We start from the raw sequence: 22,878 nt of genomic DNA on the forward strand, positions 1-22,878 counted from the left end.
ATTATTTATTTGTTCCTTTTTAATCTCTTCTTTTGAGATCTTCAGCTGTTGCTGGGCTGGGCTAATTACAAGCCTGTATAACCAAATAGGGCTTCTTCTTTACCAAAGCCCATTACCTTTTGGGCTCACCTTTAAATGGGCCTCTATTATTTATAATGCTATTTGGTCTTTTTTTTCTCTTCGGAGGGCTATTTTTTAAACTTAATTTCAAAAATGTCTAAAGTTTTCTAATTTTATTTCTATTTTTTTATAATACTGATTTTACCTTTATTTATTACATTTACTTTTATTATAGTTTTTTTCAGAATAAGTTGACAAATAAAAACATGCACAAGATTTTTAAATAATTTTAAGAATTCTATATCAAAAGTGGTAATTTTCCTATCTATAATCTTCTTTAAAAACTGCTCTATTTTATAAATTTATTCATTAATGTTCTCCTTTTAGTTTTAGGTATGTGAAACGGAAATATGGTACAAGATCCAAAAAAAAAAGTACTTTAGCAATTGAAAGAGGCCATATTAAAATCAACATTAATCATAAAATAATCAAACTCATCAAAACATTAATAACTTATTCTAAAAATGGTAGGTTAAAAAGTTACACTAAATGGTATGCTCTTTAAAAAGAATTACATCGCCATCTTTAAAAATTAAGGTGCGATTCGTTAAGATAAAATAATAAATTATTCTAATTAGATATTAACGATGTGAACTCACTAGTTTAGAATCTAGAATTATAGTGGGTTTTATAATACCGTACTCCCCAAAATTTGACAGATTATTGAAGAAACCATAGAGAGAGAGCCACGTGGCGGAAAATCTGAATCTGGATACTGGTTGGAGACGATATTTAGGGATATGACTGGCACGGACTTTAAACGAGAGCCACAGCTTGAGATTATTCCAGGTAAGCAGAGACGAGTCAAGGTGGACGTGGCGGATATCAGATTCTCTAGGCCACGTGGCAGTGAAGCAGCCAATTGCATATTCCCTCTCCTATCCATTCAGATAAGCCCCTGCGTACATTAACAAACACAGATTCATTCTTCAATCCAAATCCACACCAATTTTACCATTTGGCAGAGGCAAGTGATCAGAGATCTCACCCAAAATGGCTTCGGCTTGTGCTTCCTCCGCCATTGCCGCCGTCGCAATCTCTTCATCCAGGCAAGTTTTATTTATCTTAATTTCCCATATTACTAATTAACGGTTCAACCTTAATTACGAGCATAATTTTGTTGCAGTTCCCAGAAGAATGGGTGCCCCAAGGCTTGTAATTTCGTAACGGGGAAGAAGCTGAGGCTGAGAAAGTACACGGCAGCTGCCGTTGCTCCTCGGTCGGCTACGGTGTGCGCCGCTGCCGACCCCAACAGACCTCTCTGGTTCCCCGGCAGCACCCCTCCTCCATGGCTCGATGGCAGCCTCCCCGGTGACTTTGGCTTCGATCCTCTTGGTCTTTGTAAGTATTCTTTAGATATCTAATATATATATATATATGAATTAAATTTATCAAGTTATCTATTTAAGTTTATAGGTTGAGGGTGGTTTATACATTTACTGGAATTTAGTTATAATGGATTACAATTGAATATAAATATGAGATAAAAGGATAAAATTAAATTACAATTTGAACCCATTTCGTATTCGATATTTTGCTACATCACTGACTTAGCATCGAATAATGGGTCAAGAAATACTTAAATCTAAGTTTAGAAATTAGCACAAAATATACAAAAGGGTAAGTTTAGGATTTTGTTTAGAAAAGTGATAAGTTCTCACGGAGGTAAAAATGAAAATGTACTGCCAGCTTCTGATCCGGAGAGCCTGAGATGGAACCAGCAGGCGGAGCTGGTGCACTGCCGGTGGGCAATGTTGGGGGCGGCCGGAATTTTCATCCCGGAATTCTTGACGAAGATCGGAATTTTGAACACTCCGTCGTGGTACTCGGCCGGAGAATTGGAATACTTCACCGACACCACCACGCTCTTCGTGGTGGAACTCATTTTCATCGGTTGGGCCGAGGGCAGACGGTGGGCCGACATCCTCAAACCCGGCTGCGTCAACACCGACCCGATCTTCCCCAACAACAAGCTGACCGGAACCGACGTCGGGTACCCGGGCGGACTCTGGTTCGACCCGCTCGGATGGGGCAGCGGTTCCCCCGAAAAGATCAAGGAATTGAGAACGAAAGAGATCAAGAACGGGCGGTTGGCGATGTTGGCGGTCATGGGCGCGTGGTTCCAACACATTTACACCGGCACCGGTCCCATTGACAACCTTTTTGCCCACCTCGCCGACCCCGGCCACGCCACCGTCTTCGCCGTGAGTTCAAAATTCACATCTTATAAATATTTTTAAATTAAAAACAGGTGGTCCATTATTAATTTGTTCTTTTTTGTTACAGGCTTTCACACCCAAGTGAAGATGGTGAAGGAGGAGAAATTGAGGAGCATAGGAGACGTAGCGGTGTGTTTGTGACTGAGGGAAAAAAAAAGTCTGTATTAATCAGAACTTGAAATCTTAGTGTTTATGTCTTCTGTGTATGATGCAAATTATCAATTTAATGTACAAAATGAGAACATAAATCAAGGAAGTTTAGATATGCCTTTGCATTCTACAAGGGAAACTTCAAAATGCCCATTTACTCTCGAAAATTGAAATGGTTAAAAATAATGTTTCGCCCACTAAAAATTATTAGGAACAGCGCCATAATACGACTACGTTTTATAAATATATCCAGAGATTTTGACGAGATGGACGAGGACGTACCTAAAATTACTGCAAAGCATGAAAATAATTAACCAATGATGAATAGAATATGGAATAAAAATCCTCTCGTCTTCATATTTTATAGATTCACCTATATCTATAATAAAAATTTAAAAATATTGACCACAAAGTTTCAAAAAACCCCAGCAGGGTCAACGAGTGGAGTCAACCCCCAAGAGTTTTCTACCATGGGAAACCTTCTACATACCTATTTATTATATTACACATTCTATACACACATATGTTTCAACTTTCCTTAATTAATATTTTGAGATAAGCTGTACAGCTGTTCTTAACGTTAATAAAAGAAGAACCTAATAATGGTTTATAATAGACATGAGTTACTTCTCTCCTTGCCAATTGATTTTGAGATGAAACCCACAAATATTAATAATTGTAAGTTTTAACTTTTATTTAATATTTTGTCAAATTAGATAAATCTAACTGGTCATAAAGCAACTTTCTAGGAGACGAGATGAGATGTGAGAAAGAATTCTTACTTTATTTATTACTGGTGTACTAAAAACAAAACACGTATACAATTATTACATTTCCTCCAATTAAGACAAAATTTTGTGTACGATGATATTTTTATGCTAACTCTTTTTTAGTATAATATGATGGAGAAGGGATCGACCTCACGACCTTTTGGTCGCAAATATGTGCCTTAATAGTTGTATGCAACATTAAGTTCATGAAAAAGGTCTATTATATCCCTTAATTTAACAAATAAATTTAGTGTTGGAATTCTCTGCTTCCTAATTATATCTCTTAAAATAAGGGAAAGGAAAAGAAAAATAATTGAACTATGGATAAAGATGATACGGGCTCGGTTTTTAATAATTTATTCTATATTTCTCAGTTCGATTTTCGATTATACATCAAATCGACCTAACCGAGTCGCTTACACCCCTATTACAGTGATTGAGCCGTTCCACAAGCTCTGTAAAAACAATTGAGCAATGACAGTTAAGTTTCTTCAAAATTGTTAGACTAGCATTAAATAACAATGTGGAAAAGAAAATCTAAATAATTCAAAAATGAAAAATGAAATGAAATAGTCAATGATACCACGAACCGATGGCATATAAAAATACTAAAAGACATAATGGGCAATTTCCATATATTAAAAATCAAGACCTTGACTCCAAAATTTTCCTTTTTTTAATCTGCAAGTTGTTCAACAGTCTCTTCCTTTTCCTTCCTCGCCAATGCCTTAGCGAATGAGGAAAGCAACATATTTTTCTATTAATTTTTATTTACAAGAAAAATCTCAGCATAATCCTGCTCCATCAAACCCAGAACCAGAAAAAACAAAACAAACACTAGAGCGATACATTGGATTGGATTCAATGATTAAAATTTTAATTCGATTTATTACATTAAAGATTATGATCTTGCTTATCTGTCTTGTCTGAATGCCAGCTGCAATTAAACCATAATAATCGAATTAATGAAATTGGATTCAAATTCAATGCACTGTTCTTCCAATCATCTGCAAACTTTTTTCTGTAATCAACATCAATATAAACCATGGGAAGATTTTTAAATTGATGAACGAAAATCTCAGCACCATTCTCAAACAGATTATGCAGATTTAGAGGTTGCGAAACAAGAGGGAAATTGAGAATAGAGAAGAATAAGAAGAAGATTATACAGAAAGAATAATTGCTATAATTAAAGAAAAGTATCCATTTCTATATGAATCGTTGTAACTCAACAACTCCAATTTCCAGAGCTACTAATTTTGTGAAGAGAGGAAAATTACAGTCCTTTTTTTTTCTAAATTAAGAATTAATGGAGGGAATAGATGATATTACAGTAGTGAGTGAGCAGAGAAGGAATCAGGAGGAAGAGGGGTGGTTGGTACGGCGAACGGAGAGTTGGGCCGGGATGGGGCGACCCGTACCCGTTCCGCCGCAGCTGCTACAGAACATGCGACCGGAGCCGGAGCAGGTCCGGCAGCCGACGTCGCCGTCGGACCAGCGGGAACAGAGGCAGGCGACACGGCCGGTGCCGTTGCAGGAGGGGCAGCGGGGGAAGGGCCCGGCCATGGGCTTCTGGTCCATCACCGATTTGACCAAAACGGCGCCGGCGAGGACGCTGAGGCCGGTGGCGAGCTGAGTCAGCACCATCGGAACCATCTCTGAGGGATTAGGGATGAGAGAAAAATGAGAGATGGGGAACTGGAAGCGGAAGGGAGATCTTTTTTGGGGGCGATATTAATTTCTAGAAAAAAAATTGAAAAATAAAAAAAGGGGGAATAAAAGTGGTGAGAAGGAGGAACACGTAGACGAAGGTGCAGTTAGTGGTTTTGAGAGAACAAGTAATTGGAGAAAAACTTTGGAGTTTAGTGAAGCTGCCTTTGGAGTTTTGATGGAGAAATTATTAAATCAGAATTCAGGACGCCACGTTAATGTTAATTAAAAAATTTTCATGCTCCCTAATAAAAGATTATGAACTACTTTATTATATAAAAGTGTTCGACCACTTTCAATAATTATCGTTTTAAGTGGGCGTAATCTGTACTTACATCTTTATGCTATTTCTTTTATGACCTAGATTTTGTTCCTAATCTCTCTTCATATTTTATTTCTATTTTTTGTTTCTAACTTTTCATACCAGCACGAATCACTCTGTAACTTCTCATGTTGCACCATTTTGAAAGAATTTTTTCAAAGAAAAAAAAAGGAAAATTGGTACTAGGATGTCAACTATTATAGGTGGTTTATTGGTCCAAAGCGACTAAGATTAATTAAAGAGAAATTGGTTAAAACTCTATGATAGCCATCTACCTTAAAATATGAATTAGTAATATCTATTTGTATATTTTCTATCATCACATGCTAATGTTATATTTTTAAAAATTAATTTTTATCTGTGGCTCTTAAATTATAAAATGGCAACTACTGAAAGAAAGTAAAATGTTAAAAATTGATGGCTGAGTTAGTCCAAGGTGCTAGGTAAGAAGGGAACTTCTTACCCGTATGCTTCACACATTCGGTCTTTCTTCTCCATGGCTCTAAAGCCAAGTACTTGCTTCAGTTACAGCCCTGAATTGAATGGGATGGGAAAGAAAGGTTCGGAAATCGAGTTTTTTGTCCGAGTCCAGTGGTAATGAGGAAAGGAAGGACTGCTAGGGGGAAATTCACCGGTCCTACCTACTAATGCTAATAAGGTTGAAAGAGAGCATGCGTTGCAATTATTTTAACTTGTGACTATATTATCAAAAGTTGAGATGGCTGAGTTGGTCTAAGGCGCCAGATTAAGGTTCTGGTTCAAAAGGGCGTGGGCTCAAATCCCACTCTCAACAATTTTATCACAATCGGTTCTCCCATTTTTCCTTCATCGATTTCTGAATTATTATTTCCTATTTATCATCTTTCCTACATCCTGATAAAATATTCACATAATTGAATAATCTCAAATATTTTTCTAAAAATACTTTTTCATTATCAAAAATTAGCCTGAGGTCTTTTCATAAGGAAAAAAATATACAAAAGTTTTAGTTTAAAAAATAAAAATTCTTATAAAAAAGGGATCCAAAAAGTCCAACATCCTTTGTTACGCATTAGTAAAATTATATCGATATCCTACATGTAAGATGTCTCTGTTTAAAAATATATAGGCCGAATTTACCGTCCCACATCATATTTCCAATCATTTTTTAAAAATAATATAAAGGCTGAGCACTTCAGCTTAGAAGAATCCACGAGCTTAAATTATTAATTGAAGCTTGTAAAATATGCCTTACTGAGATTATGTTAGTAAAAATGGTATTTTTCAGTAGGAAAAAAAAAAGACATTGTGGTTTGCCCAAACCCCAAAGCTTCCACATATATATTTTTTCCTCTCAGTTGCCTTCAACAGTTCTACTTCTGTGTAAAATAATGTGGCAGCAAATCAACGAGGCTACAAGCCTTAAACTAACTCGGAAGTTACAAATTTCATCCTTCCTCATAAGAGATAGCTCAACTGGAAAATGCTAATTAGTTTAGAAAACTCTCTTCTTGGTTCGAATTGGCTCATCTCATCTCCAATCGTCTTTATGAATAAACTAAATCACCTGTCTATGTCCTTGCAACTCCAGTCTTCATGATGTTGGCAAAATTTTCTAGCAGTGCAAAATCCATCTCGAAGCTCAAAAGATAACAGGTCCAAACAATCAGAAAACCTGTCTAATGTTGATGTTTATTCTTGAAGTTCTAATGTATTCCAGAAAATGCAAATCATCTTGATTTGAAAACTGCTTTTCAAGAAGAGAAGTTTCGTCAGTTTCTACATCGATGAAGATCCGAGGTACACCTACAAGACATCCACAGAGCATGTTTTGGGAATTTAATGATCTTTCTACAAATGAATGAATTACTCAGCATTGTTGGAATCGGATATCTAAGTGCATGTATCGCCTACAGAGATAACATTTCAACACAATGTAAGAGTAGATATGGAAGAACACGTTACCATGAAAACATTCCCTCGCTTCTCCAGCCATAAGCACGACATCTCCACTTCGAAGAAACATGGCTACCGGTGGATCCTGTCTCGACTTGCCTCCCAAGAGGAAAATAGCTTTGCATCCCAAACTGGGTGAAGAAAATCGTGAAGGCAGGCAGATATGAATATAATAAGTATCTCTCATGTCCTCTTAACATATCAGGAAAAAAATGCAATTCAAAGAGGATAAGTTAGAATAATACCTCATGCTAACAATTGGCTTGCTCCAGTCTGCTTCCATGTCATCTAGGTGACCCCCGAGACTGTCGCCTGGAATATCGATAACGTGTCAGAGTCATGACAAGATGCTGTTAACTTTCAATGCAATATTTAGCATTTTATTGATGTTAATGAACAAAGTTGTGTTTGGTTACCCGAAGCAAAATAATTCACTATTGCAGCTTCAGGCTTGAATTCTTCCCCAGCCGGCATTGCAGCTGCCGCCATTCTTTTGGCAAGTTGACACAGTGCAGAGGGCATCTTATTATGTAGCAGAGATATGTCATAGCTTCGCTACGCCATTACAAGGACATTAATTCAAAAGATAACACATCAAACATATCGACAGAGACAATGCTGAAGGTTTTGACATTTCGTTAAAAAAATCCCCACAATGAATGACCTTCTAAAGTTTCAACTTCCATATCGAAACCATTTAAAATGTTGAAAACGCAGTGTTCAAATTATTAAAATACCAGCAAAATATGAAGTTTTCTTGTTAGGCTCACCTTGGACCAATCAAATTGTAGGCCGAGGGTGCTCCAACGCAACTTTCTAAGTAACACAGAAGCTGGAACTGATTTGCAGGTCGTCCTTCTGGATGAAACAGTATTTTCCTCCACAAACTTCCATCCATGAGTATTTCCAGTGCTAACCGAAGGTTCAATGTCGGAATCAACGTTGAAAGCAGAGATTTCATTTGCTTCCACTAAAACTCTCTTTTCCTTTGCTGCAATGAACAGGTCTTGAATTGGTCCATAAATAGCGTTGTGATTGGTTCTGTTAGGAGGCTGCGGGAAACTCGTTAGACTCTCCCTAATCCATTGGCATTGCTCTTCTAAGCTTAACGCTCCAGGAATGAAATAAAATCCTACATTACAGACACATAAAGAACAACTGAATTTGGGATATTTTTTTTTTGGGTTCTTTGAAACGGCATAAAACTGGAATTGACAATACCAGGACGATTCTCCAAGCAGAAAACTGGCCCATCGAGATCGCACTGAGTCGCGTTCATGCCCAGCGGAAGTGCGCCATCGTGATTGTAACATTCTAGAATGCGCTTGAAATCGATAACCTCCGACAAATCCACTTGTTTCGGTAGTTTTTTCCTGAGAGAAACCATAAACCGGATTTGAAACATCGCCTCTTACAACGAGTCCGGTGCCAATTGATGAAACAAAACCTGAAGCGAAATTGTGAAGAAATATACTTTTTGGAAGATTTAAAGGTGTCGTCGTAGTAGAACTTGTATTTCTTTTCTGCTATTCTGAAAGCGGTGCGCTCCAAATCGTCGGTGCCTTTGTCGGATCCGTACATTTTATCCACCGGTATCCGCTACCGCCGGTGAGTTACTCGATGGGCGTTAGGTTGAGCTTCTGAATTCTGGCGATGGACGGGGGAGGAGTAATCACGCTTAGGGTTTTGACTAGTCAGACACATGAAGTTTCATAACTTTTTTTTTTTTTTCTGGTGAATGCAAATATATCCAAGTTTAAGAATTTATCAAATAAGTCTTTAATTGATATCTACTTCTTCTATAATTCTTCTATAACGTTGGTCGTTCAAATCTCCATACTCACAGTTGGTTGTAATCGAAAAGAAAATTACATGTCTTAATTTTAATTTATAACGAGTATGCACATCAATATTATTAACTAATTAGTCCCACATGTTGAGTTGAGAGCTAATATGTTTATTAACCTTCATAATTGTTGAAATAGAAAAACATCGATTAATTTTGACACAATTTGTGTAGGATGAAAATACATACATTGTAATGTCTTTAGGATTTCGACCATAATTTGAAATCTGAATTTGGTCTTAATTGTCCGAGCATTTTCTTGCATTTCTTGCAACCTGACTGCGCTAACCAACATGAGTGAAATTGTTATAAGCCAAGCACGCTTAACTTTACAGTTTTTATGATTAAACATCGAAAAGAAATGTACATCTTGTAGTAAGTATCAACTCTTTAAGCTTTTCTCAACCATGTTTTAATGATCTCAGAATCCTTCTAACCATACCAACAAGTCGATCAGCCTTTCGATTCAAAATCAAACCTCAAAACTATAGATAAAGGTTAGACATTCGAAGAATTGTGAAACTTGAAGTGTATATTTGAGAAGCAGTATTTGTGTGAGACGATAGATAGAGTTTGGTCCTTTTTCTAACTGGCTGAAAGGGAAAAAAACTTGAGATATTGGGAAGCTGTCTCTAACTGACTCATAGTGTGATAGCGGTTCATCTATGTATTCCTCTTCTCCACTTGGGTGTCACATAAATTAAAAATATTTTAATTATTTTATTATATTACGTTACACAATTGACTATTTAGATAACCAATATTATTTTTTGACTTTATGATTTAGCTCAATTAAATTGAAGTTTTAAATTAATTTATTTGTTTAATTCAACGACACTACCGAAAAAAGAAATTTATTAACCAGTTAGTTAGTTAAAGTTGACATTTTAAGATTAAATTCAATTTAAGTATAGGTGTGACCTCTTCTATCAAAAAAATAATCTATTAAAAAAAATCTAAAAAATTAATTATACACGATAATTTTTGTAGAAATAACTGAAAGATAAATTAAATTTACTCATGTTTATTAGAGCAAAACTTAACAATTAAGACATTTTGATCACTTATCTGAGAAATTATCTCTCACTCTCATATATGCTGTATTGAAAGAAAATAAAAACAAAGAGGAAAAAAAAAACAAAATTTACCGCCATATTTTTTCCCACTGGACAACCACAAGTATAATTCCAGGTGTGACCAGATTCCTGCTCCGTTTCATCCATTAGGGCCGAGAGAAAAAAATATCCGTTCCGATTTCGCATACTGCAACCAATTCCGAGAAGTCAATTAAAGTTAGAGAACCAGAAATGGCAGCAAGCAGGACTGTGTTGCGTTCTGCATCAATATTCTTAATGGAGCCATATAGACCCGTTCATTTCAGCCGTGCTTCCTCCTCCATCGCACTCGGAACTAGCCGATCCTTCACTCACAGATTGAATTGCAATGTAACAACTGCTAGGGCTCGAGGATTTCACTTCCGCAAACGAACTGTTCTGAATTGCTCCCACGACGAGACCCAATCAACGTCGTCGTCTAATCAGGATGGCCAGGGCCCTCCGCAGGAAGCTGTTTTGAAGGCAATCTCAGGTTTCTACCTGACCCTTATGTTATCAAGGCTTCGGAATTGTAAGCCATTAATCAATTAATTTCATTCATTACCTCTTCATACGGACAAGCTTGTATAATTCTTTCTGTGAGTTGTGCTTGTCTGGCGTTTCTATTTTACGATGGCTTGTTAATCTCTTCGACATAATTGATTGTGAGTTTCATTTGGTTGCTCCACACAGAGGTATCAAAGACAGAAGGGAGGGTTGGGCATACAACAAATATGGTAATTGGGGGAACAGTGACAGATGATTCTACCAATGAGTGGATTGCTTTGGATCAAAAGGTACGGAATAGCTGCTCCATTAGCTCCAATTTATGTATGGAATGGCTGGTTCATATATTTTCATGGTTGGGTTTGTATTTAAGTTAGTTATTAGTATCAATTGGTTTCCTCTCTCTAGCTTTGATGCTCTTAGAAATAAGTTCAAGAGTCAAGGAGGATTTACCAGCAATAATCACATCATCGACACTAGCCACTAGCTAAATAGTATCACCAGCACCTTTAATTTTGCATAATTATTGGACAGGTTAACTCGTACCCGGGTGTTAGAGGCTTTACAGCAATTGGAACTGGGGGAGATGATTTTGTGCAATCTATGGTTGTGGCTGTGGAGTCTGTCCTCCAACAGCCAATTCCTGAGGTGACTCTTTTCTGTTCTAAGGACAACTAAAATCACAGTCTATAAGTCACTTTATTCCACAGATGTCTCGTCAGTGCTGATTAGAACTTTAAATATGATGCCGTATATGTGTGGGGCTCTAAGAAATTGAAATTCATTCCTGCAGTTAGCATGAAATTAGGCCAGATAATATTATTTCCTTTGTGGTTTTATTAAGCGGGAAACATAGTCGTTCTGACCAAGTTCTGTTATAAAAAATTATATAGAATGAGTTGACAATGTAAATTGGAAGATGTAACGTAAATCTAACAACAACTTTAATGTGTGTTATTGTTGTCGTTTTCGTTATTTTTTTAATAGTTTTATTTTTTCAATTTAAAACTATATATTAGTGGGTATAACTGCATATTTGGTCTGTATGCATTTTCAGAATGTAGTATTTTATAATTGATTGTGCACACTTGTGTCTAGGTATTAAAATAGATCGAGATTATCTTACAAAAATTTCTGTCAAAGTTATACTCTAGCAATTGTACACACATAAAAATGCTAGAAGTATCATTTGGAACCCTTTTTAAGTTTCATGGATTTGCAAAATCTGTCACTATTGTGAAATTTTCTTTTATGTGGACCGTGATGATCACTGCATTAAACTCATAAAAGATAAGGTGGATGCTCATTATTTGCAATGCTTAAAAAAATTGCCAAAATTTTTAATTCTCTGAGCTTTGTGTGTTGCATGGTATGGAGGAGGCAGTTGGTATTTATAATGAATAACATGGGCATAGAAAAGCAAATGTATCTTTGAAGTCTGGACGAGAAGATATCTTTTGGAGACAGATGAAAAAGTGACTTAAAAGAGGGATGAAAATTCTGTCTTTACCATTTTTAGGTTTATGGATGGAAGAAGAAGATTCTAGTTTCATAGGTGCTCTCTTTTGAAGGTGCGAGTTTGATTAATGTCTTAGAGGTTGAAAGAGAGTTCATAAGGCTTTTGTCGTAAGCCTTTCATGTGTTGATTTCTCCGAAGAGTCATTTAGGATTTCATTTAGGTAGATGTCAAAATGGAGTTGGAAGTTCCTTTCCAGATAGGAAGAGCATTCAATCAAAATTTTGGAACGTCATTAAGGTTGATGTAATAAGGTGGTCTAGTAAATAGTAGTGTAAACACAACCCACATCTGTGGACTCTAGTAGAAATCTAACACTGTTAACAATCGTAGATTTTTACCTATTACCCTCTGTACCTCTCTTTATAAAATATTAGCTAAAGTTCAACTGTTCAACCAGATAGACTCAAATCAGTCCTTCTTGCTGTTGTCTTTCCGTTTCAATCAGTCCTTATAGGGAGAAGACAAATTGTTGTTTCCATTTCGATGGTTAATGATCTAGTAGATATCTTCTTATTCACAATCTTATGGATCAAATGAAATTACATAAAATAGATGAAATCCAAGCCCCATGCCAAGGGAGATCAGAAAATTTCTGTAAAAAGAGTATTACTATTTTGTTGAAAGGATTAACAAATTTACACCAAGAAAGCACTTGTGACTTTAATTTACGAGAGCTTTTTTTTGGCTCCTATGGCTGGAAAGGAACAATAGAATTTTCACCCAAGGAAGGAAAATCAGCTCTATGGACCATTATATTTTTATAGCTCTTTGGTAAAATTTTATGCTCCCTTGAACATACACCATCTTACTTCTCTTTTTGCCCATTGGAAGAGTTTTTTTTTTTCTTGTTCCTTGGCTTGGAGCTTGGCTTTCCTCATCATATTATCTATGGAATCATTTCTTACACACACACACAAGAAGTTTACACCAAGAAAGGGCCTCAAAAGAGAGGAAGTCTGAGAAGATTGAAGGTTTTTTCTTGTCGTTGAAATCCTATTGTTCTTCTGAAGCCAAAGATTCCAAAAGAATGCTTTAGCATATTGTAGCTAAAGTATCTCTTTTTCTTTCTTGAAGGGATGGCTTGCTCGCCAATATTATAGCTAGGAAATGGAAATTGTTGGTATCCATGGTAAGAGCCACATCCCAATTGAAGGAGGGGAGTATATAAGTCCGAACATTTCCTGCATATGAGGTAGTAGGTAATTTAAGTTGGTGTTCTTAATAGTTTTTCGTTAGGAGATCTAATTAGATCAATAATTTACAATATGATGGTGGTGCATATTTTCTCTACTAAAGATCATGGTTAAATCTTCGGTTCATTCAAGGTATCAAATTCTTTGAACATCTGTTAGGTCTTACAATCAATTTAGCCAGATTGGTTGTTGTGGGTGGGTGTGAATTGCTCTTCTATGTAGCTAAGTTCCCTGGTCACTGGGTCTAAAGTGCAAGCACATACCAATTGCATTCCAGATGCAAAGATCAAACCATTTCTGAGTGCGGGAATGACATTCTGGAGATTGGATTTTGAGTTTGAAAGGAAGAGCCTAACCAATTTAGAGGTGTGGGAATGGATTTCTTTGTGTTGGAAGGTGTTTCTTTGGATTCTGACTAGGAAAAGGGAGAATTCCAGGATATTTTCCTCTCAATCTCTGTTTCGTGATATTGTTCCAATGGAGGAGGCCGTTCATCACAATACTTAAACTACTATTGGGAAAACCGACTTATCCAAGAAAGTAAAAATATAAACTCTATTCTTTCATGGGATAAATACACATGATAAATCCATGTGTGAAACCCATAATTTTACTAGCATCATGATGGTGTGCTTCTTGTAGGAAAGATGATGAAATTTTTTGACGACCCTTTCATTCGGTGCCCTTTCTTGGAGATAATTTGGCAAAAAAAAAAAAAAACAAGAAAACAAAATTGTGGAGGCTGTTTAATGTGTGTGTGGCTGACTTCTTTTCTCTATGACTGTGTGCCTATCCTTTTAAAGATAAGGTTGAAGTAGTACTGCGTAATCCTTTTAGAGCTTTCTTTTGTAAAATTTGGCAAGAAAGAGAATCGGAGAATCTTTCAAGTGAATGATAGAAGTAATTGAAGAGTTTTAGGATACTTTGCTTCTTGTTTCTTCTTCATCAAGCTCTTTACACTCCTTTTTGTAACTATTCTTTTTGTACGACTTTCAGGATATTTTTTTTGTTGCTTTATTTACCTTTATGAGGGTTCCCCCCCCACCCAAAACACACAACAACAGAGAGAGAAACCCATTACTACCATTTGGTTGCAAACATCAGTAAAGGTTTTCACCGATTCCTTTCTATTTAAAATATATTAAATGGTTTAGACTTTTCTAAGTCTAGCAGATTGTGCTTTTGGACGATTTAACAAAACCTTGATGAATGCACCATTATGGTTTTTCATTGAAGAATTCTGCTGTTAGGATGGAAGCATTGTGTCTGTATATTCTAAACAGTTCATTAAGAAAAAGAGAGTGAGAAGAAGAAAGATAAGAAAGAAAGAGCATACATAATTCTAAAGCGAGTGGACTTTCAAGGTGTTAATGTTAAATCAGGCTATAAAAATACGTGTTCGATTCAAATCCTGGAAAAGTGAAAATCTCCTTTAAGGGAATGAGGTAGATCCCGATGAATAATGATGGTTAGTGTTAGATGATTGCTAAAAGTTAACCGTGTTGCCACTTAAGAAAGTGGACCTCCCCTGTTTCGTTTGTCCTTAATAACATTGAAGTTCTGTTGAGTCCCCACCACCTTTAGCCCGCTGGTTAATTAATAACCATTGAGGTTTAGCTTAACCAATTTGGTTGCACCATTAGTCTATTTTGTTATTTTTAATTATTCTGTTTTCAGTAGTTTCTGTATATTGCTTATGTATAGGTATCAGAAATTGGTTCTTTCACGAATGAAGTAATATACAGAGCAAATTTCTATTTCTGATGTATTATTAGTTGTGGTTATGGACACAAATTTTGAATCATAGATAAATGGAGGGCTCTTGCTCTGTACACATTAGGATGATAGTTTACAAATTTGTTCCTGCTTTTGATTGGGTGGTAAAGAAATTTGTTTGTATACTCTGTACAGGGCAAGGTGAGGCATAAATTATCATCAAAAGGGAAGTACGTGTCAGTAAACATCGGACCAGTTCAAGTAATTTCCAGTGAGCAGGTCCCTCTCTTTCTCTCCCATTAATTTGTTCATTTATGATGCCTTGCAATTTGTTAGCATACCATGTCCTCCACCCGCCAACAAACATATTCAGTTACGACGCTTCTTGATTCGATCGTCCCCATCCCATTAATAAATAATAGGTTCATATCGACCCCTCGGTTTTCTATTTAGTTCATGAGGTCTAAAGCCTTGCTGATCCAATCCCTTCGTTAAAATTTAAGCCATGAATTAACTAACCCCTCAAAAAGGAAAATTGTAGTAATGTGTAACGTGTTGTTCTTTTTTTCACGTTTCAGGTTCAAGCCGTATACAACGCAATGAAGAGAGATGATCGTATGAAATACTTTTTATAGGGAATTCTCTTTTCGAACTTTTTATATGTAATGTAATTACTCCTATCCTTCTAGATAATCTCTATTATTCTTTCTACTTATAATTCTGTTATCACCTCATCTTTAACTTCCATATTATGCTTTTAAAAGTAATTTTAATAATTCATCCGAAGTAGGAGTAGCTCCCCACTTTCCCTTGTCTGCTAGCCTGTTGTTGATAAGCCTTTGTTTTAAATTTTGGAAAATAAAAAAGCATTTGGTTACCACAACACCGGACAAATGCACCATTAACCTGTATCTTTCCTTTTCTCCCTTTTCTTTTCAGTTTGAACGTTGGATGGGAATTTTAAACCAACTTGATGCAAATTTCAAATTCATTGAATTTTATCAATTATGTTGCGACAATTATATGTATCTTTATTCTGCTTTCACTTTATTGTGATGTTGGTTATATGGGCTTCAATTTTCTATTGCCATAAAAAGCATTTTGATAACGGCCAAATTTATTGAACTATTTTCAACACAATTCAATTCTTCTTCTTCATATAATGGAGAAAACTCGAGTTTAGATCCATTTTTCAAAGCAACTGAACTTTTCCCTAATTTGAATTAATTAGGTTTAGAAAATACAAAGATGGAAATATAACTTGAGATAACATCATTACCAGAAAACTCCTCAATAAATAATTGCAAAGGCGTTTACATTATGCTATTTTAATGAAGTTGAAAATGGGAAATTAACTTACAATATCATCATTATATGAACGTGGTAGGAAAGTGGGCACGACAGGAAGAAAAGAGAATACAGAAAGAGGGGAAAAAAAGGTCAATTAAGAGACATCGAAATCTTTAACTTTCCTTCATCCGGAAACACAGCCGGAGTAGACGGGTAAAATGTCCACGGCGATCTATCCGCCCGCTGAGATCCGACTCCGGCGGGTTTTATTGCTGTCCAAGAAAATGTCCCCTTCAACTCACTCACCGCCGGTCAGTTGACCGATGACTATCTTTAGACAAAAATAACTTGAGAAAAAACAAATCTCCGGCGTCGCAAGTCTCCGACGGACCCCTTTGATCTAACAAAATTTATCGGAAGTCCGGTCGGCCTCGCTCATATTCGCGGCGGGTGGAATCTTGAAGTGCCATAGCCTTCCGACTCCATTGACGTAATACTTGTCCCTGCACAAAAACTCCTGCGCGAAGGTCCTCTCCACTTTCCGGTCAACGTCGTGCAGAAATATGTCGGTTACGCCGGATCCTTTCCTGTTCCTCGCCATCACGGCGGCGGAGAATATGGCGGCCATCCTTCCGGGAGCTTCCGCGAAATACCCCCGCGGCGCGTCGATCATTATCAGGTCCCACTCCTTATCGTAAATCTCTTGTGGAAGATTGTGGAGCGCTAATTTGCACTTTTCATTGCCGCGAAGAAACGCCTTCGTCGGCGAGCAGTAGGGCTCCGATCGATACGTCGAGAGCAGCCGATCTGCTTCCTGAAGCTGCGTCCGGTATTGGACGTGGTGAGCTCGAAGCATCGGAGCGTCCTTCAGCACGGTCTGCACCCATTTTGGATCCTCCTCCAGAAACACGGTGGTGCCGAGGGCGTTGAGCGACGCCCACATCAGCGAATCGTGGCCCAGCCCGAACACCAGAAAGTTGCAGGGGCATCGGGCCTTCAATACATCGAACGAGATTCGGATCTCGTCCAGCGATTGCTGCGGGACAATCTTCGACGTCGCGTAGTGGATGATTGACTGCAGCTGGATTTCCGCCGGCGTATATCCGGCCACGGCCGGTGCTCCGATGCCGGAGACGGAGCAGAATAAGTTACTGTCGACGAATCCAATGTATCCGGAAATCAACAGTGAGCCGGCGACTAAACCGGCGATGGCCAATCCGAGAATCCATGGCTTGGCAGATAATCGATTCTTCATTAGCAGTGGATGAAATTTTTTGTCAACTCTTCAAAAACCAACAAATCGAGGGCTCGTTCTCTAAGGGGGGCGTTTGGTTCGTTTAAATGTTTAGGGGGACGGTTTGCGAAACGGAGTGGAGAGGACGGTAGTCAAAATGACCTCGATGCCCTCGCTTTTCGGACTGTCTTGCCCTCCAGTAAATCAAGCTTGACCGGTTCTTTGGTAAAATGCCTCTGGCTTCAACGTTTCGCTGACTCACGTGATGATTGGATGCTCGACCCATTGTGGGGTCCGTTCCAAAATTTCTGTCCACTTACCGATCGCCACGTGTGTCAACTTGGTCCTTGTTATACGAGTCAAATTTTACATTTACAAGAAACTAATCTTAATTATTACCAACCAGATGAAATCACTGTTTTGTAAACAAATTAAATGCAAATGGTCGGTGTTTTTTGAATAAATACAACGACTCTTATCGCAAAATAATTATATAGGAATTAAAAGGAAAATTCATTAAATAAAATCCAACCACGAAAGTCCTAAGTTATCCTGTAGCCTCCTACATATGAGAGGAAACCAAAACCATCCGGCACCAAATTCCTTTAGTATTATTTGAAGCAAAAGGAAAAAACATCTAAATACTCGATCACTACCCCTACACCTAAGATATTAGGAGATGCCAAAATCGTCCAACCGACTTTTAACCATACAATCAAACTTAATCGGAATCTTTGTTTGTCATGTTTTACTAAAAATTGAGCCCTTCTCACATGGAATGCAACAACCAGACTTTTGAATATCAATTGATGACATTTTTCTCACCTCTACTGATCTACTTCCTTTGTCAATTTTGATCAAGGTTTTTTATTGAAGTTATTTTCATGCCAGGTTGGTGATCTTGACTATTTACCTTTCACCCCATACTCTTCCATTAACATCTTCAAAAGGAAACCAATCTATACTAATCTCTGCAACAATACCAAGCAACCACAACGGATGGTTGGGATGTCGGAATGAGCTAGCGTTGAGTCGAGACGAGCTGGAACGCGTCGGGATGAAGTGGGATGAAAACAGATGAAGAGGCAGGCTTCAGGCCAAAGGGGTTGAGGAGGCAACGATGCACAGTGCCGAGGCGCTAGGGATGGCGTTCTGATGGGGTGCATGGACGACTTTCCATCCGTAGCGCCATCGCACTCTAACGACATTTTATAAATACAACAACTTCAGTTTTAAGTTTTCTAAGCCGTTTTTTATAAGCGTTTTGTGGCAGTTTCGAGGTAGAGGCTCGGGGTATTGACAGAAGCATTTGGGCAGATCATCAACATATTCGGGGTAATTAGATCTTGATTCTATTGTGAGCTTTCATGCTCGTACCTAAGTATAGTGTATTATGATACTTAGAAACTATGGAGCTTTTGTTGGGACCTCTAGATAGAGTGAATATCTGGGAAGATATTTGAGTGCTTTTTATCAAATCTCGATTATTAGTAGAATTTTCATCTGAGCAGAAGATTGGACATAGCTCATAAACTGTTGAGCTGAATTAATATAAGTTTTTTTGTGTCGTTATTGTTTCTTTCCTTAATCTCTTATTGTGTTGTATAATTGTGATTTTGTTGGAACTGTGAGGGGAAATTGGTATCAGGACGAATGATGCAGTATCATGAGATCTAGTTTCAAAAGGGTGCAGTATCATGAGATTTGACCATAGAGAAAGCTTTGAATTTTAGAAGATGTAAGTGACAGGTCTTTTTACATACAATATAGGAAACCCTAAAAGAACATATGACAACCCCTAAAAGAACGTATGACAACCGGGAGAAGTCATCCACATCAAGAATCTTTGAAGTATCTTGAAGCACATTGTTTCCATACGAGAAGCTTACAAGGGAAACCACTACCGATGGAAGGAAATAACTAATTTCAAAAACATCTATAATGCTTTTACAACTTGATAACAATGGTTAGCGATTATCTCAACATTTGTACTATTCTACTTACAATACATTACACTGGTGAACCATCCTGGGTGGTTCATTGGTTAAAAGGAATTAGGGTTAATTAAGAGGAAATGAGTTCAAAAATCTCATGATAGACACCTATCTTTGGAATTACTAATTCTCATGTATTTTTCAGCACCAAATGTTTGGTGGAGATGTCTCTTTTTCACGATCTTAATCCGACCCGCAGGAATCTTAAGTTTGCATAAATGTTATACTTAACCAATGTCAAAAGATGAATGGAAATTGGTCAAAGGTTTAACAAAATTTTCTACCCTTATTATATATATTGGCCATATATTTATTATAAATGTTACGTTAGGAATTATAAGTTGTAGTATCATACAAGAAATGTCAATACAAGTGACTTATTTTATGCACATTGCATCTTTTAATAAAAACAAATAAACAAAACAAAACATTTTTTTAACAAAAGTCAACTAAATTTTTTTGATAGGTGCCAAGTATTCAAGGGTTTCTTAACCATGTTCTTACATACTATGTCTAACAAATAAAGTTATCCTTATTATTTATTTCAAAACCACACGTCTCAGTGAGAATTCATTTTAAAATATATAACAATATTTTATTTATACAAATCATCTAAAAGACAATTTTAGAATCATACATAAACTATATATGTTGGGTTTGTAAGGTGATTGCAAACAAAGTCTCATATTGTCTACGGAGGGGAATGATGATGGGTATATAGGATAGGACAATTATCTTCATTAGTATGAGACATTTTGGATGGACTCGATTTTATTTCATGGTATCCGAGCCAACAAGAGAATTAGGATGCTTTATACCCAGTTTAGGGATTTGTCTATGATCCATGATTACAAGGTGGATCAGGATCAGACCTCTGAAAAAGTCAAAGATAGTCATATTATCCACCTTTAGAGACATTTTTTAAGAAGGTTGTCCTTTAACAAAATACATCTTTCTTTTGTGATATTTTTGTAATTACCCTATAAATGGAAGAGTTTGTGATTTATAATAAGGATTTTGAGATTAAAATTTTTAAAACAGAATAATTTCCAAAAATCCGGGGGGAAAGAAACTGAATTTTAACATATAATATTTAAAAAATGATGTCTTTGATATTTCCGATATGTAGGGGGAGTTCAACTTCAAGCGCATAATTATTCACGATTTAAGAATTGCCCAGTAGGTCTTGGCCATTGGCCAATTAGGGCCGGGGATCTCTCATTTGATCTATAATGTTGTCGGGACATACCACGTATTTCCCCACGTCTTTTAGCTCGTTCAGCCACGTGGCATCGTGGACCATTTACTTCTCCGGAAAATTTAGAATCTCGTCCCAGTATTGGGCTTATCCATCAGGCCCACTTAATCTTGGGTTTCACTCAACAGGCCCACTTAATCTTGAGAAAAAGCTCACCATAATAAATCATATATATATTTGGTTGAGATAATGTCTTCGGATGACTGTTTTTTAAACTTAATTTTACAAATGTCTAAAGTTTTTAAATTTTACACTTTTAGATTTCTGCATGTAGTATTTTTTTATAATACTGATTTTATCCTTATTTATTACATTTACTTTTATTATAGTTTTTTTTTTGGAAATTTAAAAGATTTGAATCCCTAAATTGTAATCATATTCCTTTAATTATTGTGGGCCCCATGCAAAATTTCGAACACTAATTGCTTGACTCACCCCTTCAAAAAATATTTATTCCCATGATTTACCATTATTATTAATGGAAAAAATATCCACTTTCATATCCTTCATGTGTAAATTCCCACAAGTTGTTGGAAGCCACCGCCCGACGCATTTCAAATTTGATTCAACAAGTTCATCTCCATTCGAGTACTTTTTCCCCCATATATCCCAATATATTCCTATACTCAAAAAGGTAAGGAGTGCAAGACAACCATTATAAGATTATCCCCATATATCCCTACACACAAAAAGGGAAATGCACAAATTTGTTATGGTGTTTTGTATGCTAAGATCAAGCTCACTATAAGATATATTCTCATATAACCCTATATATACAACCATTGGATACTACTTAGGTATGAAATGAACATTAGGATATATTGGAATATATACAACAAAAAAAAGTACAAGAAAAGGGTTTAACAATACAAAAAAAACAAGGTTTTCAACATTAGGATATATTAGGATATATTGGAATGCAACTTTTTGATCGAGATAAACGGAATGAACTGCTCCAGCGACAAAGAAAAACGGAGGTGGGGACCGGAGACGTAGGAGCAGACAGAAATGGAACGATGGTAGAACGAAAACGGATTGCTCGACGACGGGAATAGACAACTTTGCGACGGATATGAAGTCTCTGAGACAGTCGAAGCAGACGAATGGAGGAGCAGACGAAATCGAGGTGAATCGTCAGAGAAGGCACAAACAGTTGGAAGAATAATCCCGGCGAACGAAGAAGACACGAACCGTCGCTATTTTCGAATTTGGGGATTTTTTTGGAGGTTTTCGAATTTGAGAGATTTGGAGATATTTTTAGATGTTTTGGTATTTTAGCTTTATCATTAAGATTCAAAATATAACCTTCCAATTGACGAATTCTGGAATTTAAAAATCAATTAATATTAATGTGTATATACAAAAGGATAGTTTTGTAATTTAGGTGATGGGTACCCTCCTAAATAAGTTTGTTTCACGATAAAAATGTAAATTTTTTTCCATACATTCTATCATTTTATGTAATTAAAAATTTTAAATAGTCGATCAATGTAGTAATCCCTTGGTCAACCACATACATTGATTGGTTTATTGACTACATGAGTAAATTGATCAAAAGAAATTGCAATTAATGCAATGCAGAGAAGAGCGATTCCGGACAATTGGCCGTTGGCGCGCCAACGAGTTCCCTTCCGCCACAGTCCAATCGGGTCATAAAAAACGGGTCAACTTTTAAAGGGATATCGGCCGTTGATGAACTACGAAGTCTCCCGCATGCAATTTTAGACGGACACGTGTGAGGAGTCGAGCCACGCGGTTCGGGTACAGGTCAGCCTCATTAATTTCCCCACTGCTGAACAGAGCAGACAGCTACCCCAATGGGCAACTTAACTCCGGCCCAACTACCCCAATGGACCATCATAAAGAAGCCCGAATTTCCACCCCGCCATATCGGCCGTCGGATCAATCTAGAGGGTTACGTGGCAACCCATAATTTCCCATCTGCATTAATTGGCATTGCTCTCGGTTTGGCTTTATATCCTCCTCCGTCGTCCAAGCGAA

The 22,878-nt window shown here is 37.0% G+C and overlaps 5 protein-coding genes and 1 non-coding gene across 8 annotated transcripts; 3 read left to right on the forward strand and 3 right to left on the reverse strand.

The window, feature by feature from the left end:
* The first annotated feature begins 1,007 nt into the window (after window positions 1-1,007).
* On the forward strand, window positions 1,008-2,604 carry LHCA2 (photosystem I light harvesting complex protein). The gene is made up of 4 exons (XM_022296086.2): window positions 1,008-1,169; window positions 1,247-1,461; window positions 1,810-2,324; window positions 2,407-2,604. Exons 1-4 carry the CDS (start codon window positions 1,114-1,116, stop codon window positions 2,422-2,424), a joined length of 804 nt encoding a protein of 267 aa, XP_022151778.1. The 5' UTR covers window positions 1,008-1,113; the 3' UTR covers window positions 2,425-2,604.
* A 1,835-nt stretch (window positions 2,605-4,439) lies between these two features.
* On the reverse strand, window positions 4,440-5,022 carry LOC111019780 (uncharacterized). The gene has a single exon (XM_022296234.2). The coding sequence runs from the start codon at window positions 4,913-4,915 to the stop codon at window positions 4,616-4,618; it is 300 nt and encodes a 99-aa protein (XP_022151926.1). The 5' UTR covers window positions 4,916-5,022; the 3' UTR covers window positions 4,440-4,615.
* A 981-nt stretch (window positions 5,023-6,003) lies between these two features.
* Window positions 6,004-6,084, forward strand: TRNAL-AAG (transfer RNA leucine (anticodon AAG)). The gene has a single exon. It is a non-coding gene; the product is annotated as a tRNA-Leu (tRNA).
* Window positions 6,085-6,582: 498 nt separating this feature from the next.
* LOC111019811 (oxidoreductase, 2OG-Fe(II) oxygenase family protein) lies at window positions 6,583-8,955 on the reverse strand. The gene is made up of 7 exons (XM_022296289.2): window positions 8,701-8,955; window positions 8,448-8,599; window positions 7,997-8,358; window positions 7,643-7,781; window positions 7,472-7,538; window positions 7,236-7,357; window positions 6,583-7,076 (listed from the first exon to the last, which is right to left on the reverse strand). Exons 1-7 carry the CDS (start codon window positions 8,805-8,807, stop codon window positions 6,937-6,939), a joined length of 1,089 nt encoding a protein of 362 aa, XP_022151981.1. The 5' UTR covers window positions 8,808-8,955; the 3' UTR covers window positions 6,583-6,936.
* A 1,265-nt stretch (window positions 8,956-10,220) lies between these two features.
* Window positions 10,221-15,877, forward strand: LOC111019651 (phosphoribosylformylglycinamidine synthase). 3 transcript variants are annotated; one of them, XR_015787265.1, is made up of 6 exons: window positions 10,221-10,659; window positions 10,860-10,963; window positions 11,208-11,321; window positions 14,382-14,494; window positions 15,297-15,380; window positions 15,680-15,819. XR_015787265.1 is itself a non-coding variant. In XM_022296048.2 (5 exons), the coding sequence occupies exons 1-5, from the start codon at window positions 10,380-10,382 to the stop codon at window positions 15,734-15,736; spliced, it is 639 nt and encodes a 212-aa protein (XP_022151740.1). In that variant the 5' UTR covers window positions 10,226-10,379; the 3' UTR covers window positions 15,737-15,877. The 3 variants fall into 3 exon arrangements, 2 of the variants coding, with proteins under 2 accessions (XP_022151741.1, XP_022151740.1); XM_022296048.2 differs by lacking the exon at window positions 14,382-14,494 and having other exon boundaries at window positions 10,226-10,659; window positions 15,680-15,877; XM_022296049.2 differs by lacking the exons at window positions 11,208-11,321; window positions 14,382-14,494 and having other exon boundaries at window positions 10,222-10,659; window positions 15,680-15,877.
* Window positions 15,878-16,376: 499 nt separating this feature from the next.
* On the reverse strand, window positions 16,377-17,933 carry LOC111019766 (glucuronoxylan 4-O-methyltransferase-like protein (DUF579)). The gene has a single exon (XM_022296220.2). The coding sequence runs from the start codon at window positions 17,644-17,646 to the stop codon at window positions 16,792-16,794; it is 855 nt and encodes a 284-aa protein (XP_022151912.1). The 5' UTR covers window positions 17,647-17,933; the 3' UTR covers window positions 16,377-16,791.
* Window positions 17,934-22,878: the final 4,945 nt, after the last annotated feature.

Source organism: Momordica charantia, assembly GCF_013281855.1.
Source record: "Momordica charantia cultivar OHB3-1 chromosome 9 unlocalized genomic scaffold, Mcharantia_2.0 BLBB01000009.1, whole genome shotgun sequence".
Lineage (NCBI taxonomy): Eukaryota > Viridiplantae > Streptophyta > Magnoliopsida > Cucurbitales > Cucurbitaceae > Momordica > Momordica charantia.